Consider the following 19,372-nt stretch of genomic DNA (forward strand, 5'->3'; position numbering starts at 1 on the left):
TGGTTCCTCTTCCTCCCCGGTAGCGACCTCCACTCCGTCCATGTCCATCGTCCACCGTGGGCGGCGGTACAGCACATCGCATGTTACACGTCGTAGGTGCGGTTGCAGTGGCATTGCAGCGGAGCCGGGGAGCTTGCTGCATGGGCCGGCACGGCAGATCAGATGAACCTTGGAAACAAAGAATGTAATACGAGGTTCCTGAAGGGCCGTTTCGTAAACCTCCACCTCTCTCCCCGGGACTCCGTGCGCCGGGTATCCAGTTTATCAGGGTTTCTTTTAGAAACGTGCAACAGTACACATCTTTACTCTTCCGCCGGAGTCGGAGCCACGTCGCCGACGAGCCATCGCTGACGCACCTCCCACCTCGGCGACGCCGCGGCCCCAGCCGCGCGCGCCTCCTATCCAGCAACGGCCCCGCGCTCTCCGTCCCCGCCCGCCGCGCAGACCGCCAGCAGCCCACCACCAGTCCAATTCGAGAAGGACTAGGTCGTCTCCGAGCACAACACCGCAGCCCGCGGGACTCCGGATCGCCGACGAAATCCCGATCGATCCCGCAGCATCTCCGTTTCCAAATAGAGCCAGGGGGGGATACTTGACTGCCTCGTTGGTCGTTGCTTGCCGCGCTCGTCTTCGCAATGGGGGGCTCCTCCGTGTGCGACGGGACTCTGTCTCTCGACGAGTTCAACGCCTCAGCCAAGGCCCTGGTCACCAAGTGGAGGGGGATCGACGTCGACGCTCTTCCCGACTGGGAGTGGAGGCCTTGCTGCAAGATGGGGGTGCCATCTGAGGTCAGATGCTCGACAGACTTGACCACCTCATCTCTGTGTTATCTCTGCTGTTATGTTTTCTGTCACTTAGGTTTATGCCCATGGATTGGCTTGTTTTCTGCAGACAGAGGGGTTCGTAGCTCTTGAAGGAGTGTACCGAATTCGTGCAGGAGGCCAGGTGGGCGGGCTGTTTCTTTCTTTGGCTATCTGATAGTACTGCAATATGAAGTTGGCGTTTTAGTAATTTGTTTACTGAATGTTTCCTTCTGGAACAGGTTGAGGAGAGCAGTGACGACCCTGTCCCTGATGATGGTGCAGAGCATGATACCTTGGTAAGTTTTCAGTGGGTATTACTTCTCCACTATCATATGTTTCTGTTGCCAGCATGTTGCTATATTACATTGCTCTGCACCCGAGCCGTTTCATATTTTCAGACTATATATTTATCCTGTATAAACAATATAACAGTTTCACCAAATACTCTGTGGACGTCCGCAATTTGAATTGATCATGCCCCAGAGACTCAGTGACTTGCATCGCAAATCTATTATGAGCACACATGAAAGAGAAATGTAAATATCTTGGAGCAACCGATAGTGATGCATGATGCCGTGTTCCAAATTTAGTTCTTTCATTTGTGCCTGTGATTTTGGGGTGGTAAAGCATGGAATAGAAAGGATCACCTTGGCCTCGCATCATATACTAGCTACTAGTACTAGTATCCCTAAAAAAAAGCTACTGGTACTATTTCTCAGTTTTTTCGGCAAGGGCGGAGATAACTGCGATCCTTCTTTCGCGATAAACTTTCAATTTCTTATAAAAGCAAAAATCTTGAGTTCCTAATTTTAATATGCGCCAGCCATGATTTCTTTCTCTTTGCAGGTTCAGAGCTCTAGGGATAATGTTCATCTTTATGATTTCCATATTGTCTACAGCTTTTCTTACAAGGTTCCGGTGCTATACTTTCAAGGCCTTCAGGCTGGTATGCACATTTCAGAACATTACTGTGGATATTTACTTCCTCTATTCTCCTTTTTGATAGCCAACATCTGCAACTTGTCCTTAGGTGGGCAGCTACTAACTTTAGATGAGATAAAAAAGGATCTTCCTCCTCACTCACTTCAGTTGTTAAACAAATCAAAGTGGACATTTATTACTCGAGAGGTATGGACTGTTTGTAACCGATTCTTGATAATGATATGTAATACACATACATGCTTTCTTGTTTACTAATTAGTTGAAAGCTTAGACTCACTAAAAATGAATGAGCGGTTCTTGCACTCCTACAGGAGCATCCCCACCTAAGTAGGCCATGGTTCACCCTGCATCCATGTGGAACCAGTGACTGGATGAAGTTGCTTCTTCATAAACTGGGAGATAAGGATCGATCTCTGCAATACTTGCCAGCATGGTTATCTGTGGCCGGTCAGGCAGTAGGATTGAAAATCCCTCTTAAGCTTTATTGCAGTTCATAGGTTCACTCTTCTCCAGTATGTAGTACAGTACTATTTGGGTGAGTGAAATGGGAAGTGTCCACCTCTTATTTTGCTGTGTATATGTTCAAACATTTCTCTTGGTAATTTGACCATTTTGCAGTGTAGTAATAACTAATTTTATTGCATATGCATGCAGTTGCACGTACTGCGGCATAGTTGCAGGTTCAACATGATGATCTATCCTTGGGCATGTAATTGATTATTATTCTTACATCCTTTCGTTTCCCAGATTTGTTTAAAGCTACTTGCTTGAAAGAATCATGCAAGCTGAATATCATCAGAATTTAGTGAAAATGATAATATGATGGGCTGCTGATGGAAGTTACCAGTCGGTCAATGCCCGGCCCAGTTATGAAATTTGAAGTGAAAAAAATAGGAACATAGTTGAAACAACAACTCTGAAAGTTGAAACAAGAACTCTCAATTGTTGCGCCATATTGAGGTTCTTTACTGCGAAATCACTAATTAAGGAGTACTCGTTGCAAAGAACACTCACTTGTCGCAACCTGATAGTTTTTTCTTTTTTCGTAGATTCGTTTATTCAAAATGTTTTATCTTTTAAACCGTGCATCCAAATATCGAACCGTTTTCACTATTGGATTCCTCGCGTCGAGATCTTCAAAACTAGATCTCATGTTGATAGGTTTTGACGAACTTTTTCTTTTTACGAAAAAAACCGGGTGAAAAAACCGAAACCGGGAGCACGGTTTTTTTTCCTTTCCGAAAGAGGCACGTCCGTGCCTCTCATGAAAGCAAAACCGTGACTCTCGTGGAAGGAAAAAAAAACAGAAAACGTGTTTTTTTCCGTTTCTGAGAGGCACGGCCGTGACTCTCACGAAAGCACAACCGTGCCTCTCGCGGAAGCAAAACCGTGACTCTCGCGAAAGAAAAAAAAACAGAAAACGCATATTTTTTTCCCTTTCTGAGAGGCACGGCCGTGACTCTCCGAAAGCACAACCGTGCCCCTCGCGGAAGCAAAATCGTGACTCTCGCGAAAGGAAAAAAAACTGAAAACACGTTTTGTTTTTTCCGTTACCGAGAGGCACGGCCGTGCCTCTCGTGAAAGCAAAATCGTGACTCTCGCGAAAAAAAAATAGAAAACACATTTTTTCCGTTTCCGAAAGGCACGGTTGTGACTCTCGCTAAAGCACAACCGTGCCTCTCCCGGAAAAAAACCGTGACTTTCGTGAAAGAAAGAAAAAAGAAAATGTGTTTTTTTCGTGTAATTTTTTTTTTTGATTTTTTTTATCGAAGAGCTAAGGAAGACCGGGGGAAAACCAAAACGTCGAAAAAACCCGAGAACAACTTTTAAAAAACCGAAAACACGTGTGGAAAAATAAAATAAAAACAAAATCCGGAGGGAGCGTCCAGAACGCGACACGTGGCAAATGGCTGAAAGCGCGCCAAGTGGAGCTGATCGTTGCGAGGCTCCCGAAGGAGCGCTCGTTAACTGGTTGCTCCCTCTTTACTGTGGCATAGGTGCTGTAGAATGGTATTTTATCAACCCATTCAAAACCTTGGGAGTTTTCGAGGCTTGGATGAAACCTATTTGAATCGTTGGAGTTCTCAGGGCTTGGATGGCTCATCTGAACTAGAAGCGTCAGGCTACCTTAAATCATGGAGAGAACATGCTTGCCATTCCCAGCAACTCAGTCATCAGTCTTAACCTCACTGCAAATAAGGTATAATTGTGCTCCATTATGATATCCTTTTGTGCTACATAGACGATGGAGTGTTTTCATTGCTAGAAAATAGAAAAAGGCTAAGAAGTAGGTCAACCTGCAATTATGTGGATATGACAATATTTAGGGAGCGTTCGGTTCCTCTCCGCTCTCTTGAACTCTGCTCCCGGAGTGGACCACGCTTTAAGGGAGCTGCGAAGACCGAGCTCCACCAACTCCGTTAGCAGAGAGATTACGAGCGGGGCCTTAGCATCTGAGAATGTATGGATGACTCCATCCTGACAGTTCTACTCCTACATTAACCACACATGGTCTATGAGGCTAGGAGCAACAGACATGGTGACAACTTGGATCATCCCATTGGCGTCCTACGTGGAAGTGGAACCATGACCATCTTGTAGAATACTGTGTACTGTAACAGACAAAGCTTCTTTATTAGAAGGAAAAATAGTTATCAGCATAAACCTCACAGAAGACGGAGCCTAAAAGCCGGCATTTCAGTGCGTTTGAGCAACTGATGGCACCATGCCAAAAATGACAGTAGGAAAGTTTCAGATGCAGGAACTTATCACCGCACTCAGCCTAAAGAAGAACCATATGTGAATTGTTCCTTTGTAGGGGCTTAGGCCAACTCCAACAGGCCAAAATCACTGTTTTGATCTTGTCAGAAAACTATAGCACAAAGTGAACTCTCCGTAAAAGTATTTTACAATCTGACCCTTTTAGTAACGCCACAGACCGTGGCGTTTCTGCTCCATACAAAAACGCCGAGCTAGCTAGCATTGCTCCTCTAAGTGGAAACGCCGAGCTGGCTAGCGTTGCTGCCCATATGAAAACGCCAAGGGCATTGGCACGTTGCTGCTCATATGAAAACGCCGGGGGCCATGGCGTTTCTGCCCTAAAACATGTTTTTAATAGATATCTTGCTAGTGCTCAGTGGACTTGATTGATGAGTACATTTGAAGGAACGAATAAACAAAACCTTTTCTCATGCCTTTTCACTGTGTTGCTAGTTGCTAGCTGCTCCTCTGCATGTGCTGCAGGTTTACATGATGCAGGCTGTCCGTCTTTTTCACATGGGAATCCGGTGCATGCGAACATGATGTACATGCGCATCTGCATGCTCATGGCCTAGGAGCAATGCAACATAGGTTGGGTAGCAGTTGTTTGTCCGACGGGTGAACGAGCATTTCGAGCTGCATGCATGCACGGGCCAGATGGGGTGATGGGTTTCAGGCCTTTGTGTCAGATCGGCATAGCAGCGGCTGAAATCATTGTCAGAACACTTAAATATCTGGGCAGCCACGCCAACGCCCCTGGCGTTTCCATATAGGCGGCAACACCAATGCCCCTCGTGTTTTTATATGGGCAGCAACGCTAGCTAGCTCGCCGTTTTCATGAGGAGCAGCAACGCTAGCTAGCTCGGCGTTTTTGTATGGAGCAGAAACGTCACGGTCTGTGGCGTTGCGAAAAGGATCAGATTGTGAAATATTTTCACGGAGAGTGCACTTTGTGCTATAGTTTTCTGACAAGGTCAAAACAGTGATTTTATCCACTCCAACACGCCACCCAAACGGACTTGCGGGATTTGTCTGTTTGGGTCGGCCAGGCGGACCTTGAAGTCTGGTTTTATCCACCGGCCATGCGCATAACACATGGGGATACATTTCACATTTTAACTAGATTTTTAAATTAAAAATAAATGAACAACCCACAGAAGTCCATTCTTACATTAATTACAACACCAAAACATTAAATTAAACTAGATTTAATCGAGTTGGTGTCCTCCTCCTTGGTCTCGTCAACGAAGACCGACGCTGGCATCCACGAAAATGTCTGCTGGAACGCCCTCAGCGCCTAGGCTGCATCGCCTGCTGCTCGGCCTCCTGTGGGGAGTGTCGTTCGGCCTCCTCCTCAGACCCGACCAGCCACACGGGCGTGCACGACACCCACCATGGTGAGCAGGGCATCAGAGGCAGGCCGGCTGCGATGCGTACGACGCACCTCGTCCGGATCTCCTCCTCCATCTGGAAGCGGTGCTCTGGCATTAGCATAGTGTAGGTGGTCTTCTTCTACTGGGCCATGTCAGACGGCGAAGGAAGAGGGATATGGAGACGAAGAGAAATGTGCTCGGGCTGGCGGCGCGGAAGGAGGAAGATGTTGTGGCTAGGGTTGGGGACGCCAACTGGCTTAAATAGCTGGACTTTGGCCTCGGGCGGCTAGCCGGAGCGGCGCCACAGACTACCTGGATTGAAGATGGGGTACAATGATCTATTATTAAGAGTATTTCGGTCGCTTCAAATACATGGGGTACAATGCATTGGGGAACGTAGTAATTTCAAAAAAATTCCTACGCACAAGCAAGATCATGGTGATGCATAGCAACGAGAGAGGAGAGTATGTCTACGTACCCTCATAGACCGAAAGCGGAAGCGTTTATCAACGCGGTTGATGTAGTCGTACACCTTCACGACCTGTCCTGATCAAGTACCGAACGTACGGCACCTTCGCGTTCAGCACACGTTCAGCTCGATGACGTCCTCGCCTTCTTGATACAGCAAGAGGGGCGAAGTAGTATATGAGTTCCGGCAACACGGCGGCGTGGTGACGGTGTTGGTGAAGGGCAATCTCCGCAGGGCTTCGCCTAAGCACTACGAAAACTATTAGAGGATAAACTAGAGGGGACGGGGTTGCTGGCACACGGCTTGGTGTTTCTTGATGTGTCTTGGGTGCTAGCCCTACCCCTCTATTTATATGTTGAGCCCTGGGGTCAAAACTTGGAGTAAAAGCCTCCACAAATTCGGTTTCACCCGAAAGGCAAGAGTCCTTCTCGGACTCTAGGGCCAGACGCCAGGGTTCCCGGCGTCTGGCGTCTGGCCCCTGGACTCCACAAAACTTCCTTTTGCGCTTTCCAAAAACCTTGTGGGCTTTTCCATTTGGCCCAAATAAAGTGTTCTCGTACCCAAACATTTCGGGAAACATCCGGAACTCCTTTCGGTGAATTACGGAACCCTTCCGGAGACCAAACACTATTATCCCATATATCAAACTTTATCTCCGGACCATTCCGGAGTTCCTCGTCATGTCTGTGATCTTATCCGGAACTCCGAACAACATTCGATTACCAACATACATAACTCATAAATACTACATCGTCAACGAACGTTAAGCGTGCGGACCCTACGGGTTCGAGAACTACGTAGACATGGCCGAGACACTTCTCTGGTCAATAACCAATAGCGGAACCTGGATGCCCATATTGGCTCCTACATATTCTACGAAGATCTATATCGGTCGAACCGCATAACAATATACGTTGTTCCCTTTGTCATCGGTATGTTACTTGCCCGAGATTCGGACGTCGGTATCTCCATACCTAGTTCAATCTCGTTACTGGCAAGTCTCTTTACTCGTTCCGTAATGCATCATCCCGTAACTAACTCATTAGTCACATTGCTTGCAAGGCTTGTAGTGATGTGCATTATCGAGAGGGCCCAGAGATACCTCTCCGACAATCGGAGTGACAAATCCTAATCTCGATCTATGCCAACTCAACAAGTACCATCGAAGACACCTGTAGAGCACCTTTATAATCACCCAGTTACGTTGTGACGTTTGGTAGCACACAAAGTGTTCCTCCGGTAATCGGGAGTTGCATAATCTCATAGTCATAGGAACATGTATAAGTCATGAAGAAAGCAATAACAGTAAACTAAAACGATCAAATGCTAAGCTAACGGAATGGGTCAAGTCAATCACATCGTTCTCCTAATGATGTGATCTCGTTTATCAAATGACAACTCATGTCTATGGTTAGGAAACATAACCATCTTTGATCAACGAGCTAGTCAAGTAGAGGCATACTAGTGACACTATGTTTGTCTATGTATTCACACATGTATTATGTTTCCGGTTAATACAATTCTAGCATGAATAATAAACATTTATCATGATATGAGGAAATAAATAATAACTTTATTATTGCCTCTAGGGCATATTTCCTCTAGTCTCCCACTTGCACTAGAGTCAATAATCAAGATTACACAGTAATGATTCTAACACCCATGGAGTCTTGGTGCTGATCATGTTTTGCTCGTGGAAGAGGCTTATTCAACGGGTTTGTAACATTCAGATCCGTATGTATCTTGCAAATCTCTATGTCTCCCACCTGGACTTGATCCCGGATGGAATTCAAGCATCTCTTGATGTGCTTGGTTCTCTTGTGAAATCTGGATTCCTTTACCAAGGCAATTGCACCAGTATTGTCATAAAAGATTTTCATTGGACCCGATGCACTAGGTATGACACCTAGATCAGATATTGATGTCTACTACACAACCTTCTTATTGTAGACGTTGTTGGGCCTCCAAGTGCAGAGGTTTGTAGGACAGTAGCAAATTTCCCTCAAGTGGATGACCTAAGGTTTATCAATCCGTAGGAGGCGTAGGATGAAGATGGTCTCTCTCAAGCAACCCTGCAACCAAATAACAAAGAGTCTCTTGTGTCCCCAACACACCCAATACAATGGTAAATTGTATAGGTGCACTAGTTCGGCGAAGAGATGGTGATACAAGTGGTATATGGATGGTAGATAAAGGTTTTTGTAATCTGAAAATATAAAACAGCAAGGTAACTAATGATAAAAGTGGGCACAAACGGTATTGCAATGTGTGGAAACAAGGCCTAGGGTTCATACTTTCACTAGTGCAAGTTCTCTCAACAATAATAACATAATTGGATCATATAACTATCCCTCAACATGCAACAAAGAGTCACTCCAAAGTCACTAATAGCGGAGAACAAACGAAGAGATTATGGTAGGGTACGAAACCACCTCAAAGTTATTCTTTCTGATTGATCTATTCAAGAGATCCGTAGTAAAATAACATGAAGATATTCTTTCCGTTCAATCTATCCTAGAGTTCGTACTAGAATAACACCTTAAGACACAAATCAACCAAAACCCTAATGTCACCTAGATACTCCAATGTCACCTCAAGTATCCATGGGTATGATTATACGATATGCATCACACAATCTCAGATTCGTCTATTCAAACCAACACAAAGTACTTCAAAGAGTGCCCCAAAGTTTCTACCGGAGAGTCAAGACGAAAACGTGTGCCAACCCCTATGCATAGATTCCCAAGGTCATAGAACCCGTAAGTTGATCACCAAAACATACATCAAGTGCATCAATAGAATACCCCATTGTCACCATGGGTATCCCACGCAAGACATACATCAAGTGTTCTCAAATCCTTAAAGACTCAATCCGATAAGATAACTTCAAAGGGAAAACTCAATCCATTACAAGAGAGTAGAGGGGGAGAAACATCATAAGATCCAACTATAATACCAAAGCTCATGATACATCAAGATCGTACTATGACGCCCCCGAGTTGACCGTACACTAATCATACACGCAAATGTGTACGATCAAGATACAACTAATCCTCTTATGTTGTATCCAATTCTAGTTGTATCGATCGGGATACAACTCCAAGTGTCCGTTACAGTAGGACAGACTATCGATAGATGTTTTCTTTCCTGCAGGGGTGCACCAACTTACCCACCATGCTCGATTAACTCCGGCCGGACACACTTCCTGGGTCATGCCCGACCTCGGCCAAACAATACGCTGCAACCTGACCTAGGCTTAATAGAGAGGTCAACACGCCAGACTAAACCTATGCCCCCAAGGGTCATGGGCCATCGTCCTGGGAACTCCTGCACGTTGCGTACGCGGCCGGTGAGCGGACCTAGCTACCTCCTTAAACAAGGCAGGAGCTTACACAGTCCAACCCAACGCGCGCCGCTCAGTCGCTGACGTCGATTAAGCTTCGGCTGATGTATACGACGCAGAACACCCATACTATGCCCACATGATGGTTAGTGTTATCAGGCTAGAGGCCCCTCGGATCAAATATCCAAATCGTAGTGGATTAGGACCACGCGGTAACGAGCAGAGACTCACGATCGATGTGACCCCGTCGCCCCGTCTCGAGTACTTGCGGCAAGGGCTAAGAATGCCCGACCACGCCTCGTAAGTATCTTGCGGGCACCTTCCAGGTCAACCCGACTCCACATCACTTGCTATTAAGCTCGTGCGGGTACCCCTCAGGGCTGACCCGTCTTTAGTAACATGGTTCAGTGCAAAGTCATAGTAACCATAGTAACTGTGTGTCTAACACCAAGGGGAAAACCCGAGGAATCACCCCCGGTGAATCCCACTCGATGTTATCATCAAGGTGAACGTAAGAGGATTCACCCTCGAGGTTGACATTTGATGGGTTGCACGACAGAGCCGTAACGAAAGTGGTTAAGGAGGAAATCACCCTCGATGACCTCGACCGTATAGCTACACTACAAAGATCTCGTTAGGAGTGATGTAAGAGGTTCCACCCTCAGCACTCGATGGTAACTCTGCAGAGTCGTACAACTAGGGGGGGGGTGATGTGCGGTGTCGGGGCCTGGACGTCGATCATGTTGATCGAGTCATCAAACATAAAGCGGGGCAACTGGGACAAGGTGGGGGTCACTGATGGATCTCTAACCAACCTATACTAAGCAGTTTAGGATACGCATGTAAGGTATGAAGCAGGTAACAAAAACAGGCTATGCATCAGAGTAGGATCATACATAAAGCAGTAGCAGTTCTAATGCAAGCATGAGAGGGAAAGAAATGGGCGATATCAGAATGCTCAAGGAGGGTTTGCTTGCCTAGAAGCTCTGCTGAAAAAGAAGAAGTGTCGTCGTCGACGTAGTCGATCACAGGGACGGCATCGGTCTCGGGGTCTACCGGAGAGAAGAGGGGGAAGAACAATGAATATAAAGAAAACACATCATCACAAAGCAAAACATGGCAATATGATGTGCCGGGTGTGACCTAACATATGGCTACATGATATAGGTGAAGGGGGAATTCAACCGGGAAGGTATTCCCGGTTCCGGACCTGTGTCAGACAGATCACCGGAGGGGGAATGTTCCATTTTCAGCATGCTAGGGGCATGTGACAGATGAACGGACCACATATTCGGATTCTTTATATTTCTCTGAGCAACTTTCATGTATAAAACTTTTTCATCCGAGTTACGGATTATTTTATATGATTTTTCAAAGTTTTAAACAATATTCTAGAATTATTAATATTAACAGAAATGGAATATGACGTCAGCATGACATGTTGATGATGTCAGCGGTCAACAGAGCGGCTGACCAGGTCAAACCTGACCAGTGGGGCCACTAGGACCCACATGTCAGCCTCTGTTAGCTTAACAATGGATCAAACGAATCTAGTAGGGTTAATTAGGGGTGTGGGCCCCGGGTGTCAGTGAGTGTTTAGGTTAATCTAATTACTTTTATTTATAAAACGTTTATTAGACTAATTAACAAAGGGGACCCCACTTGTCAGGGTCAACTGTGCACAGTCAGCATAGTTGACCCGATCAATTGGTCAACAGGGCCCGCGGGACCCAGTTGCCAGTGACCCAGACGCAGCCACGTGGGAGCCATGTTGGCGCCGGCACTGGAACAGCTTCGCGAGGCTTTTCGCGGCGGCCGAACGCCGGCGAGCCTCAGATTCGCGCTACGGTGGGTCACTGGACCCGTGGATAGGCGTGTTCGACGCAGCTTGACGTCGCGCGCGCGATGGCGTTACCAGTTGGACTCAAGGATGGCCGGAACGTCGCCGGTGACGAGCGCGGCGGACGACAGTTCGGGCGCGGACGGGGATCGCGCTACGGGGCTCCAAAGGAATGATTGTATGAATGACAAGGGTATGTAATTATCCATAAGGATATATTGGTGGTAGGGAACTGCAAAGAAGTGGGCACAGGGTCTCGGGACTCATCGAGGAGTATCTTCAGAGTCTTCTGATGAAACAGTCGGTCATCTATGGTGAAGGGGCTCTCCGGGATGAAGTGGTTATGAGAACCTAATGTCAAGTTAGTTAAAAAATTTAACCCGAAGGGAAGAGAGATCAGAGTCCCAGAGTATAGACGAGGAGTAAATATCCTAATACCACCCAATGGCGACGCGGGACCGTAAGCCACACAGCCATGTTAGTAAAGGTTTTTTTGTAGTGACTAGACTCACTTCGGCCAAGGAGTTGGAAAGGGGGGATCCTACAGGCAGTCGGCTCTGATACCAACTTGTGACACCCTCGATTTGACCGTACACTAATCATACACGCAAATGTGTACGATCAAGATCAAGGACTCACGGGAAGATATCACAACACAACTCTAGACACAAATTAAAATAATACAAGCTTTATATTACAAGCCAGGGCCTCGAGGGCTCGAATACATAAGCTCGAATACACAAGAGTCAGCGAAAGCAACAATATCTGAGTAAAGACATGAGTTAAACAAGTTTGCCTTAAGAAGGCTAGCACAGAAACAACATCGATCGAAAAGGCAAGGCCTCCTGCCTAGGAGCCTCCTAACTACTCCAAGTCGTCAGCGATCGTCACGTAGTAGTAGGCACCCTCGGGGTAGCAGTAGTCATCAGTGGTGTCGTCTGGCTCCTGGGATCTGTCATCTGGTCACAACAATCGGGTATGGGGGAAAAGAGGTAGCAAAGCAGACGTGAGTACTCATCCAAAGTACTCGCAAGACTTACATCAGATCTAAACTAAGTATGCATCTGTACCAAAGGAAAAGGGTGTATCTGTGGACTAAACTGCAGAATGCCAGAAAGAAGGGGAAAGCCTAGTCTATCGAAGACTAGCATCTTCAAGCATCTTGCAATGTGTGGAAATAAGGTTTTTGGTAGATAAAGGTTTTTGTAATCTGAAAATATAAAAACAGCAAGGTAACTAATGATAAAAGTGGGCACAAACGGTATTGCAATGTGTGGAAACAAGGCCTAGGGTTCATACTTTCACTAGTGCAAGTTCTCTCAACAATAATAACATAATTGGATCATATAACTATCCCTCAACATGCAACAAAGAGTCACTCCAAAGTCACTAATAGTGGAGAACAAACGAAGAGATTATGGTAGGGTACGAAACCACCTCAAAGTTATTCTTTCTGATTGATCTATTCAAGAGTCCGTAGTAAAATAACATGAAGCTATTCTTTCCGTTCAATCTATCCTAGAGTTCGTACTAGAATAACACCTTAAGGCACAAATCAACCAAAACCCTAATGTCACCTAGATACTCCAATGTCACCTCAAGTATCCGTGGGTATGATTATACGATATGCATCACACAATCTCAGATTCATCTATTCAAACCAACACAAAGTACTTCAAAGAGTGCCCCAAAGTTTCTACCGGAGAGTCAAGACGAAAACGTGTGCCAACCCCTATGCATAGATTCCCAAGGTCACGGAACCCGCAAGTTGATCACCAAAACATACATCAAGTGGATCAATAGAATACCCCATTGTCACCACGGGTATCCCACGCAAGACATACATCAAGTGTTCTCAAATCCTTAAAGACTCAATCCAATAAGATAACTTCAAAGGGAAAACTCAATCCATTACAAGAGAGTAGAGGGGGAGAAACATCATAAGATCCAACTATAATAGCAAAGCTCGTGATACATCAAGATCGTACCACCTCAAGAACACGAGAGAGAGAGAGAGAGAGAGAGAGAGAGAGAGAGAGATCAAACACATAGCTACTGGTACATACCCTCAGCCCCGAGGGAGAACTACTCCCTCCTCGTCATGGAGAGTGCTGGGATGATGAAGATGGCCACCGGAGAGGGATTTCCCCTCCGGCAGGGTGCCGGAACGGGTCTAGATTGGTTTTCGGTGGCTACGGAGGCTTCTGGCGGCGGAACTCCCGATCTATTCTGCTCCCCGAAGTTTTTAGGGTATATGGATATATATGGGAGGAAGAAGTACGTCGGTGGACCTCCGAGCTGTACACGAGGCAGGGGGCGCGCCTAGGGGGGGTGGGCGCGCCCCCCATCCTCGTGGGCAGCCCAGGACTCTCCTGGTCCAACTCCGATACTCCGTGGGCTTCTTCTGGTCCAAAAATAAGTTCCGTGAAGTTTCAGGTCAATTGGACTCCGTTTGATTTTCCTTTTCTGCGACACTCTAAAACAAGGAAAAAACATAAACTGGCACTAGGCTCTGGGTTAATAGGTTAGTCCCAAAAACAATATAAAAGTGCATAATAAAGCCCATAAACATCCAAAATAGATAATATAATAGCATGGAACAATCAAAAATTATAGATACGTTGGAGACGTATCAGATATGAACTCCTTCATCCAGACTCCTTCATTTGCTGCTTCCGAAGCAGCTATGTACTCCGCTTCACATGTAGATCCCGCCACGACGCTTTGTTTAGAACTGCTCCAACTAACAGCTCCACCATTCAATATAAACACGTATCCGGTTTGCGATTTAGAATCGTCCGGATCAGTGTCAATGCTTGCATCGACGTAACCATTTACGACGAGCTCTTTGTCACCTCCATAAACAAGAAACATATTCTTAGTCCTTTGCAGGTATTTCAGGATGTTCTTGACCGCTGTCCAGTGATCCACTCCTGGATCACTTTGGTACCTCCCTGCTAAACTAATAGCAAGGCACACATCAGGTCTGGTACACAACATTGCATACATGATAGAGCCTATGGCTGAAGCATAGGGAACACTTTTCATTTTCTCTCTATCTTCTGCAGTGGTCGGGCATTGAGTCTTACTCAACTTCACACCTTGTAACACAGGCAAGAACCCTTTCTTTGCTTGATCCATTTTGAACTTCTTCAAAACTTTATCAAGGTATGTGATTTGTGAAAGTCCAATTAAGCGTCTTGATCTATCTCTATAGATCTTGATGCCCAATATATAAGCAGCTCCTCCGAGGTCTTTCATTAAAAAACTCTTATTCAAGTATTCTTTTATGTTATCTAGAAATTCTAGGTCATTTTCAATCAGCAATATGTCATCCACATATAATATTAGAAATGCTACAGAGCTTCCACTCACTTTTTTTGCAAATACAAGCTTCTCCAAAAGTCTGTATAAAACCATATGCTTTGATCACACTATCAAAATGTTTATTCCAACTCCGAGAGGCTTGCACCAGTCCATAAGTGGATCGCTGGAGCTTGCACACTTTTTTTAGTTAAAATGAAACTTTATTTATTAGAAATAATCAGTACATCGTTTGTGAGGATCATTACAATTTCATTAAGAGGCTCCTCAAACAAATCCAAAGTTGAAGAAAATCTGGCTAATCTAGCAAGTTCATGTGCTACTTTATTTGCCTCTCTATTACAGTGTTCGAATTTAGTCATGATAAAATCACATGCATAGTGAAAGCTGTCATCGAAAATTGCCGCCGCCGCACCCGTTGATTGTCCTCCATCTTGCATGGTCTCAATTACATCCATATTATATGAGTTGATGATTAATCGGTTCCACCCTGCCCTTTGCGCTAATGTTAGTCCAAATTTGAGAGCTAATGCTTCTGCCATCAGAACATCCGCGCAATGGTTGATCTTTCCATTTCCTCCTGCAATAAACCTACCTTTGTCGTCTCGCAAGACGGCCCCCATCGTACCCTTCAGCATGTCATGGTCAAAGGAGGCGTCAACATTGAGTTTCATGAAACCCCTAGGAGGACAAAGCAAACCCCCCTTTTTTATGGACGCCTTTGAAGATGATGCGTTTACAAAATTGTATGTAAGGGTTGTGATCCCCATTGATATCTGAGTTGCATTCTGAGTTACTTCCTTGTGCACTAATTTCCGTCTCTCCCACCATAGATACCAAGCTGAAATAGCCATCATTTCTCGTACATTTTGATACCCCATAATACGCAAATCTTGCTCTGGAACAAGTAAAAGGTATTCCAATATCGCCTCTCCAGCACGATCAACTTCACAAGCTCTATCAACAATGTCCTCCATCCCTAGTCTCTTCCAGACCTCCTTTGCTTTAGTACATAGAAAAAGCATGTGTTTCGTGTCTTCTACACCCTGAGAGCAAGTAGGACACAAGGGCGAAACCTTCATGTGTCTATTAGCGAGTGTTGCCCGGCATGGGAGAGTGCCATGTAATGTACGCCATATAAATTTTTTGACTTTTGCCGGACATGATAACTTCCATATCTGACACCATATAGGGTTAGGTGTGGTTCGCCCCATCCCATTAGAGTGTTTTAGTTGACTCCCATACTGATAGTTCCACTCCACAGAGTAAGCAGACCGTACCGAGAACATACCATTTTTGTATAACTCAAAGCAATGAAATCTGTCATATTATGTTGCGAAATTGGGATTGAAAGAATCCATTCTGCGTCAATGGGCCACATAGTTTGTTTAATCAGGTCCTCATCCCAATTATTGGAGATGGGGTCAATCAAATCCACCACTTTTGATAACAATTGTCCCCCCTTAGGAGTCACAATCTTCCTATTGGCACAATTTGGGATCCAGGCATCTTCCCAGATATTGATATTATGTCCATTCCCCACTCGCCAAATATAGCCACGTTTCAGGGTAGTTATGCCTGCCATGATGCTTTGCCAGGTGAAGGAAGCACCATGCTTTGGCTTGGAATTCAACAAGTCACCATCAGGATAGTACTTGGCCCTTAGAACAGTGGCACACAAGGATTCAGGATTATCAAGGAGATGCCATGCCTGTTTGGCAAGCAGAGCCAGGTTGAAACAGTGGATATCACGGAAACCCATTCCTCCTTGGACTTTTGGTACACACATTTTCCACCAGGCCATCCAGTGCATCCTCCTCTGGTTCTCCTCGTCTCCCCACCAGAAATGCGCAATCGCGTCGATGATTCCTTTACAATTTTTTTAGGAATTTTAAAGACCGACATTGCATAGGTAGGTATGGCTTGGATCACAACCTTGAGCAGGATCTCCTTCCCTCCGGCAGATAGTAATTTTTCCTTCCAACCACTAATTTTCTTAACGATACGTTCAATCAGAAATTTAAAGCAATCTATTTTATCAACACCCATGTTTGCTGGCAGGCCCAAGTATTTGTCATTCAGTGCCTCCGTCATTATATTCAGTATTGTACACATTTGTTATCTGATCTCAACCTTTGTATTAGGGCTAAATAAAATACTGGACTTTTCCACGCTTACCAGTTGTCCGGACGCCGCACAATATAAATCTAGTGATGATTTCAGGGCCATCGCATTTTGTTGGTTGGCTTTCATCAAGATCAATGAATCATCCGCAAAGAGAAGATTTGTAACTGGCGGTGCATCTCTACAAACTTTAACTCCTGATATTTCCTCGTTCTCCTCAGCATGCAAGAGCAAAGCATTCAACCCTTCTGTGCATAGCAGAAAGAGGTATGGTGATAGCGGGTCCCCTTGTCTCAGCTCTCTGGTAGGCTGAAAACTCTGACTTTCCTCTGCATTAATCCTTACATTGTATTCTACAGTTGTGACGCATTGCATAACCAAATTAACCCACTCTCGACGAAAACCAAACTTCAACATAATCTCCTTTAAAAAAACCCACTCGACTCTATCATAAGCTTTGTGCATGTCAAGTTTTATAGCACACAAACCCTCTCTACCCTCTTTTTTATTCTTTATTGTGTGAAAACATTCGTAGGCCACTAAAATATTGTCCGTTACCAATCTAACCGGTACGAACGCAATTTGCGTTGGGCTAATGATTTCTGGTAAAAAAAGTCTTCAGTCGAGAAGCCACCATTTTTGCAATTATTTTGTATACCACATTACATAAGCTGATTGGCCTAAATTGGGTTAACTTTTCTGGTGTATTAATCTTAGGAATCATCACAATTGCCGTATCATTCCATCCATTCAAGATAGTACATGTATTGATTGCTTTCAAAACCTCCTCAATTAGGTCTTCCCCCAGCATGGGCCAGAACCTTTTATAGAAAATGGCATGGAGTCCATCTGGCCCTAGAGCTTTCAGGTCCCCAATATTGAATAAAGCCTTGCGAACATCTTCCATGGTATAAGGAGCAAGTAGAGCATTATTCATTTCATTTGACACTCTCCTACGGACTAGTGATAAGACTTCTTGATTCGGATGGTGAACTTCCGATGTAAAGAACTTTGTAAAATATTCAGTGATGTGATTTGTCAACTCCTTTTCTGTTATCCATTTCCAGACTCATCTAATAGTCTCTTTATATTATTTCTTGTTTCCTGGCCGTGGCGGTGTTATGAAAGAAAGAGGTATTACGATCCCCGTGCATCAACCAGTTCGCCCGTCCTCTCTGTAACCAAAAAATTTCCTCTTGATCCAAGATATTCTCAATTAGCACAATAATTTCCTTCTGGCGACATCGAGACTCCGCATTCATTGGGCCACACCTTATTCTCTCAAATTCTTTTTTAATTTCCTAATTCTCACCTTTGGTCCCTTCAGAGTTTCCCAGTCCCAATTATGCAGATCGGCATGCACTACTCTTGTACGATCAGCAAGTGAGGGTCCAATACCTGCAAGTTTTGCTTTCTCCCACGATGCCTTAACAATTTCAGTGACCGTCTCTTCCTTGAACCACCTTGCCTCAAACTGTTTAACACACCCCTCTGATTGTTTAAAGATTTTTTCATCTAAGTAATCTGTATCCAGTACGATCGGGCGATGATCAGAATGAACATGTTCTTCATTGATCACTGCCGCTCGCGGAATTTGTTTGCCCATGCTATATTACAGACCGCTCGATCAAGACGTTCACGTATTTCGCCTCTCCTCCAAGTGAAAAGGTCACATGTATAGCCTAGGTCCTCTAGCCCGCAATCCATTAGACATTCACGAAATTCTCTCATCATACCAAGTGGTCTAGCCATACCACCCTCTTTTTCCGATGGGTATAAAATTTCATTAAAATCCCCCAAAACTACCCAGGGGTGGTTACCCGTACTATATAGATTGCAAATATCGTCCCAAGAAAGATGGCGTTCATTCCATTTCGGGTGACCATAAAAACCCGTGAACCGCCACTTAACCACATCCTCGTACATAAAAACAATATCAATAAAATAGGATGATACATAGTTCAACTTGACTTTATTCGATTTATGATAAAACAAAGCGAGGCCACCGGCCTTGCCATCACTTTCCACTACAAACATAGAATCAAAACCTAAAGTACGACGAAGCTCATCGGCTTTACAATTATTCAAATGGGATTCAGAAAGGAAAATCAACTCTGCCCTTGTACGCTCCTGTAGATCCAGAAGCTCACGATCTGCCGTGTTGGAGAGCATACCACGACAGTTCCATCCTAGGATTTTCATTTTGCCCGGCAGTCCTCCTCCTCGGAGGCCGTCGATGTGCCAATCTCGTCTTTCTCTTCACCAACCGATTCCACACCTTGCGGAACATACTCTTCTTCCTTCTCGTCTATCTCCCTTGCAATGTGAGTAGCCCCGCCCTCCTCGTCCTGGACAACTACCACTCTACCCGTGCACACCTGTTTGGATGAGACG

General features: G+C 45.1%; 1 protein-coding gene across 1 annotated transcript; it reads left to right on the forward strand.

Moving 5' to 3' along the window:
* The first annotated feature begins 281 nt into the window (after nt 1-281).
* LOC119355603 (ubiquitin-like-conjugating enzyme ATG10) lies at nt 282-2,441 on the forward strand. The gene is made up of 6 exons (XM_037622428.1): nt 282-788; nt 892-945; nt 1,043-1,099; nt 1,650-1,749; nt 1,834-1,931; nt 2,057-2,441. The coding sequence occupies exons 1-6, from the start codon at nt 636-638 to the stop codon at nt 2,240-2,242; spliced, it is 648 nt and encodes a 215-aa protein (XP_037478325.1). The 5' UTR covers nt 282-635; the 3' UTR covers nt 2,243-2,441.
* Nucleotides 2,442-19,372: the final 16,931 nt, after the last annotated feature.

The sequence above is a fragment of the Triticum dicoccoides genome, chromosome 2A, assembly GCF_002162155.2.
Source record: "Triticum dicoccoides isolate Atlit2015 ecotype Zavitan chromosome 2A, WEW_v2.0, whole genome shotgun sequence".
In the NCBI taxonomy this organism is placed as follows: Eukaryota; Viridiplantae; Streptophyta; class Magnoliopsida; order Poales; family Poaceae; genus Triticum; species Triticum dicoccoides.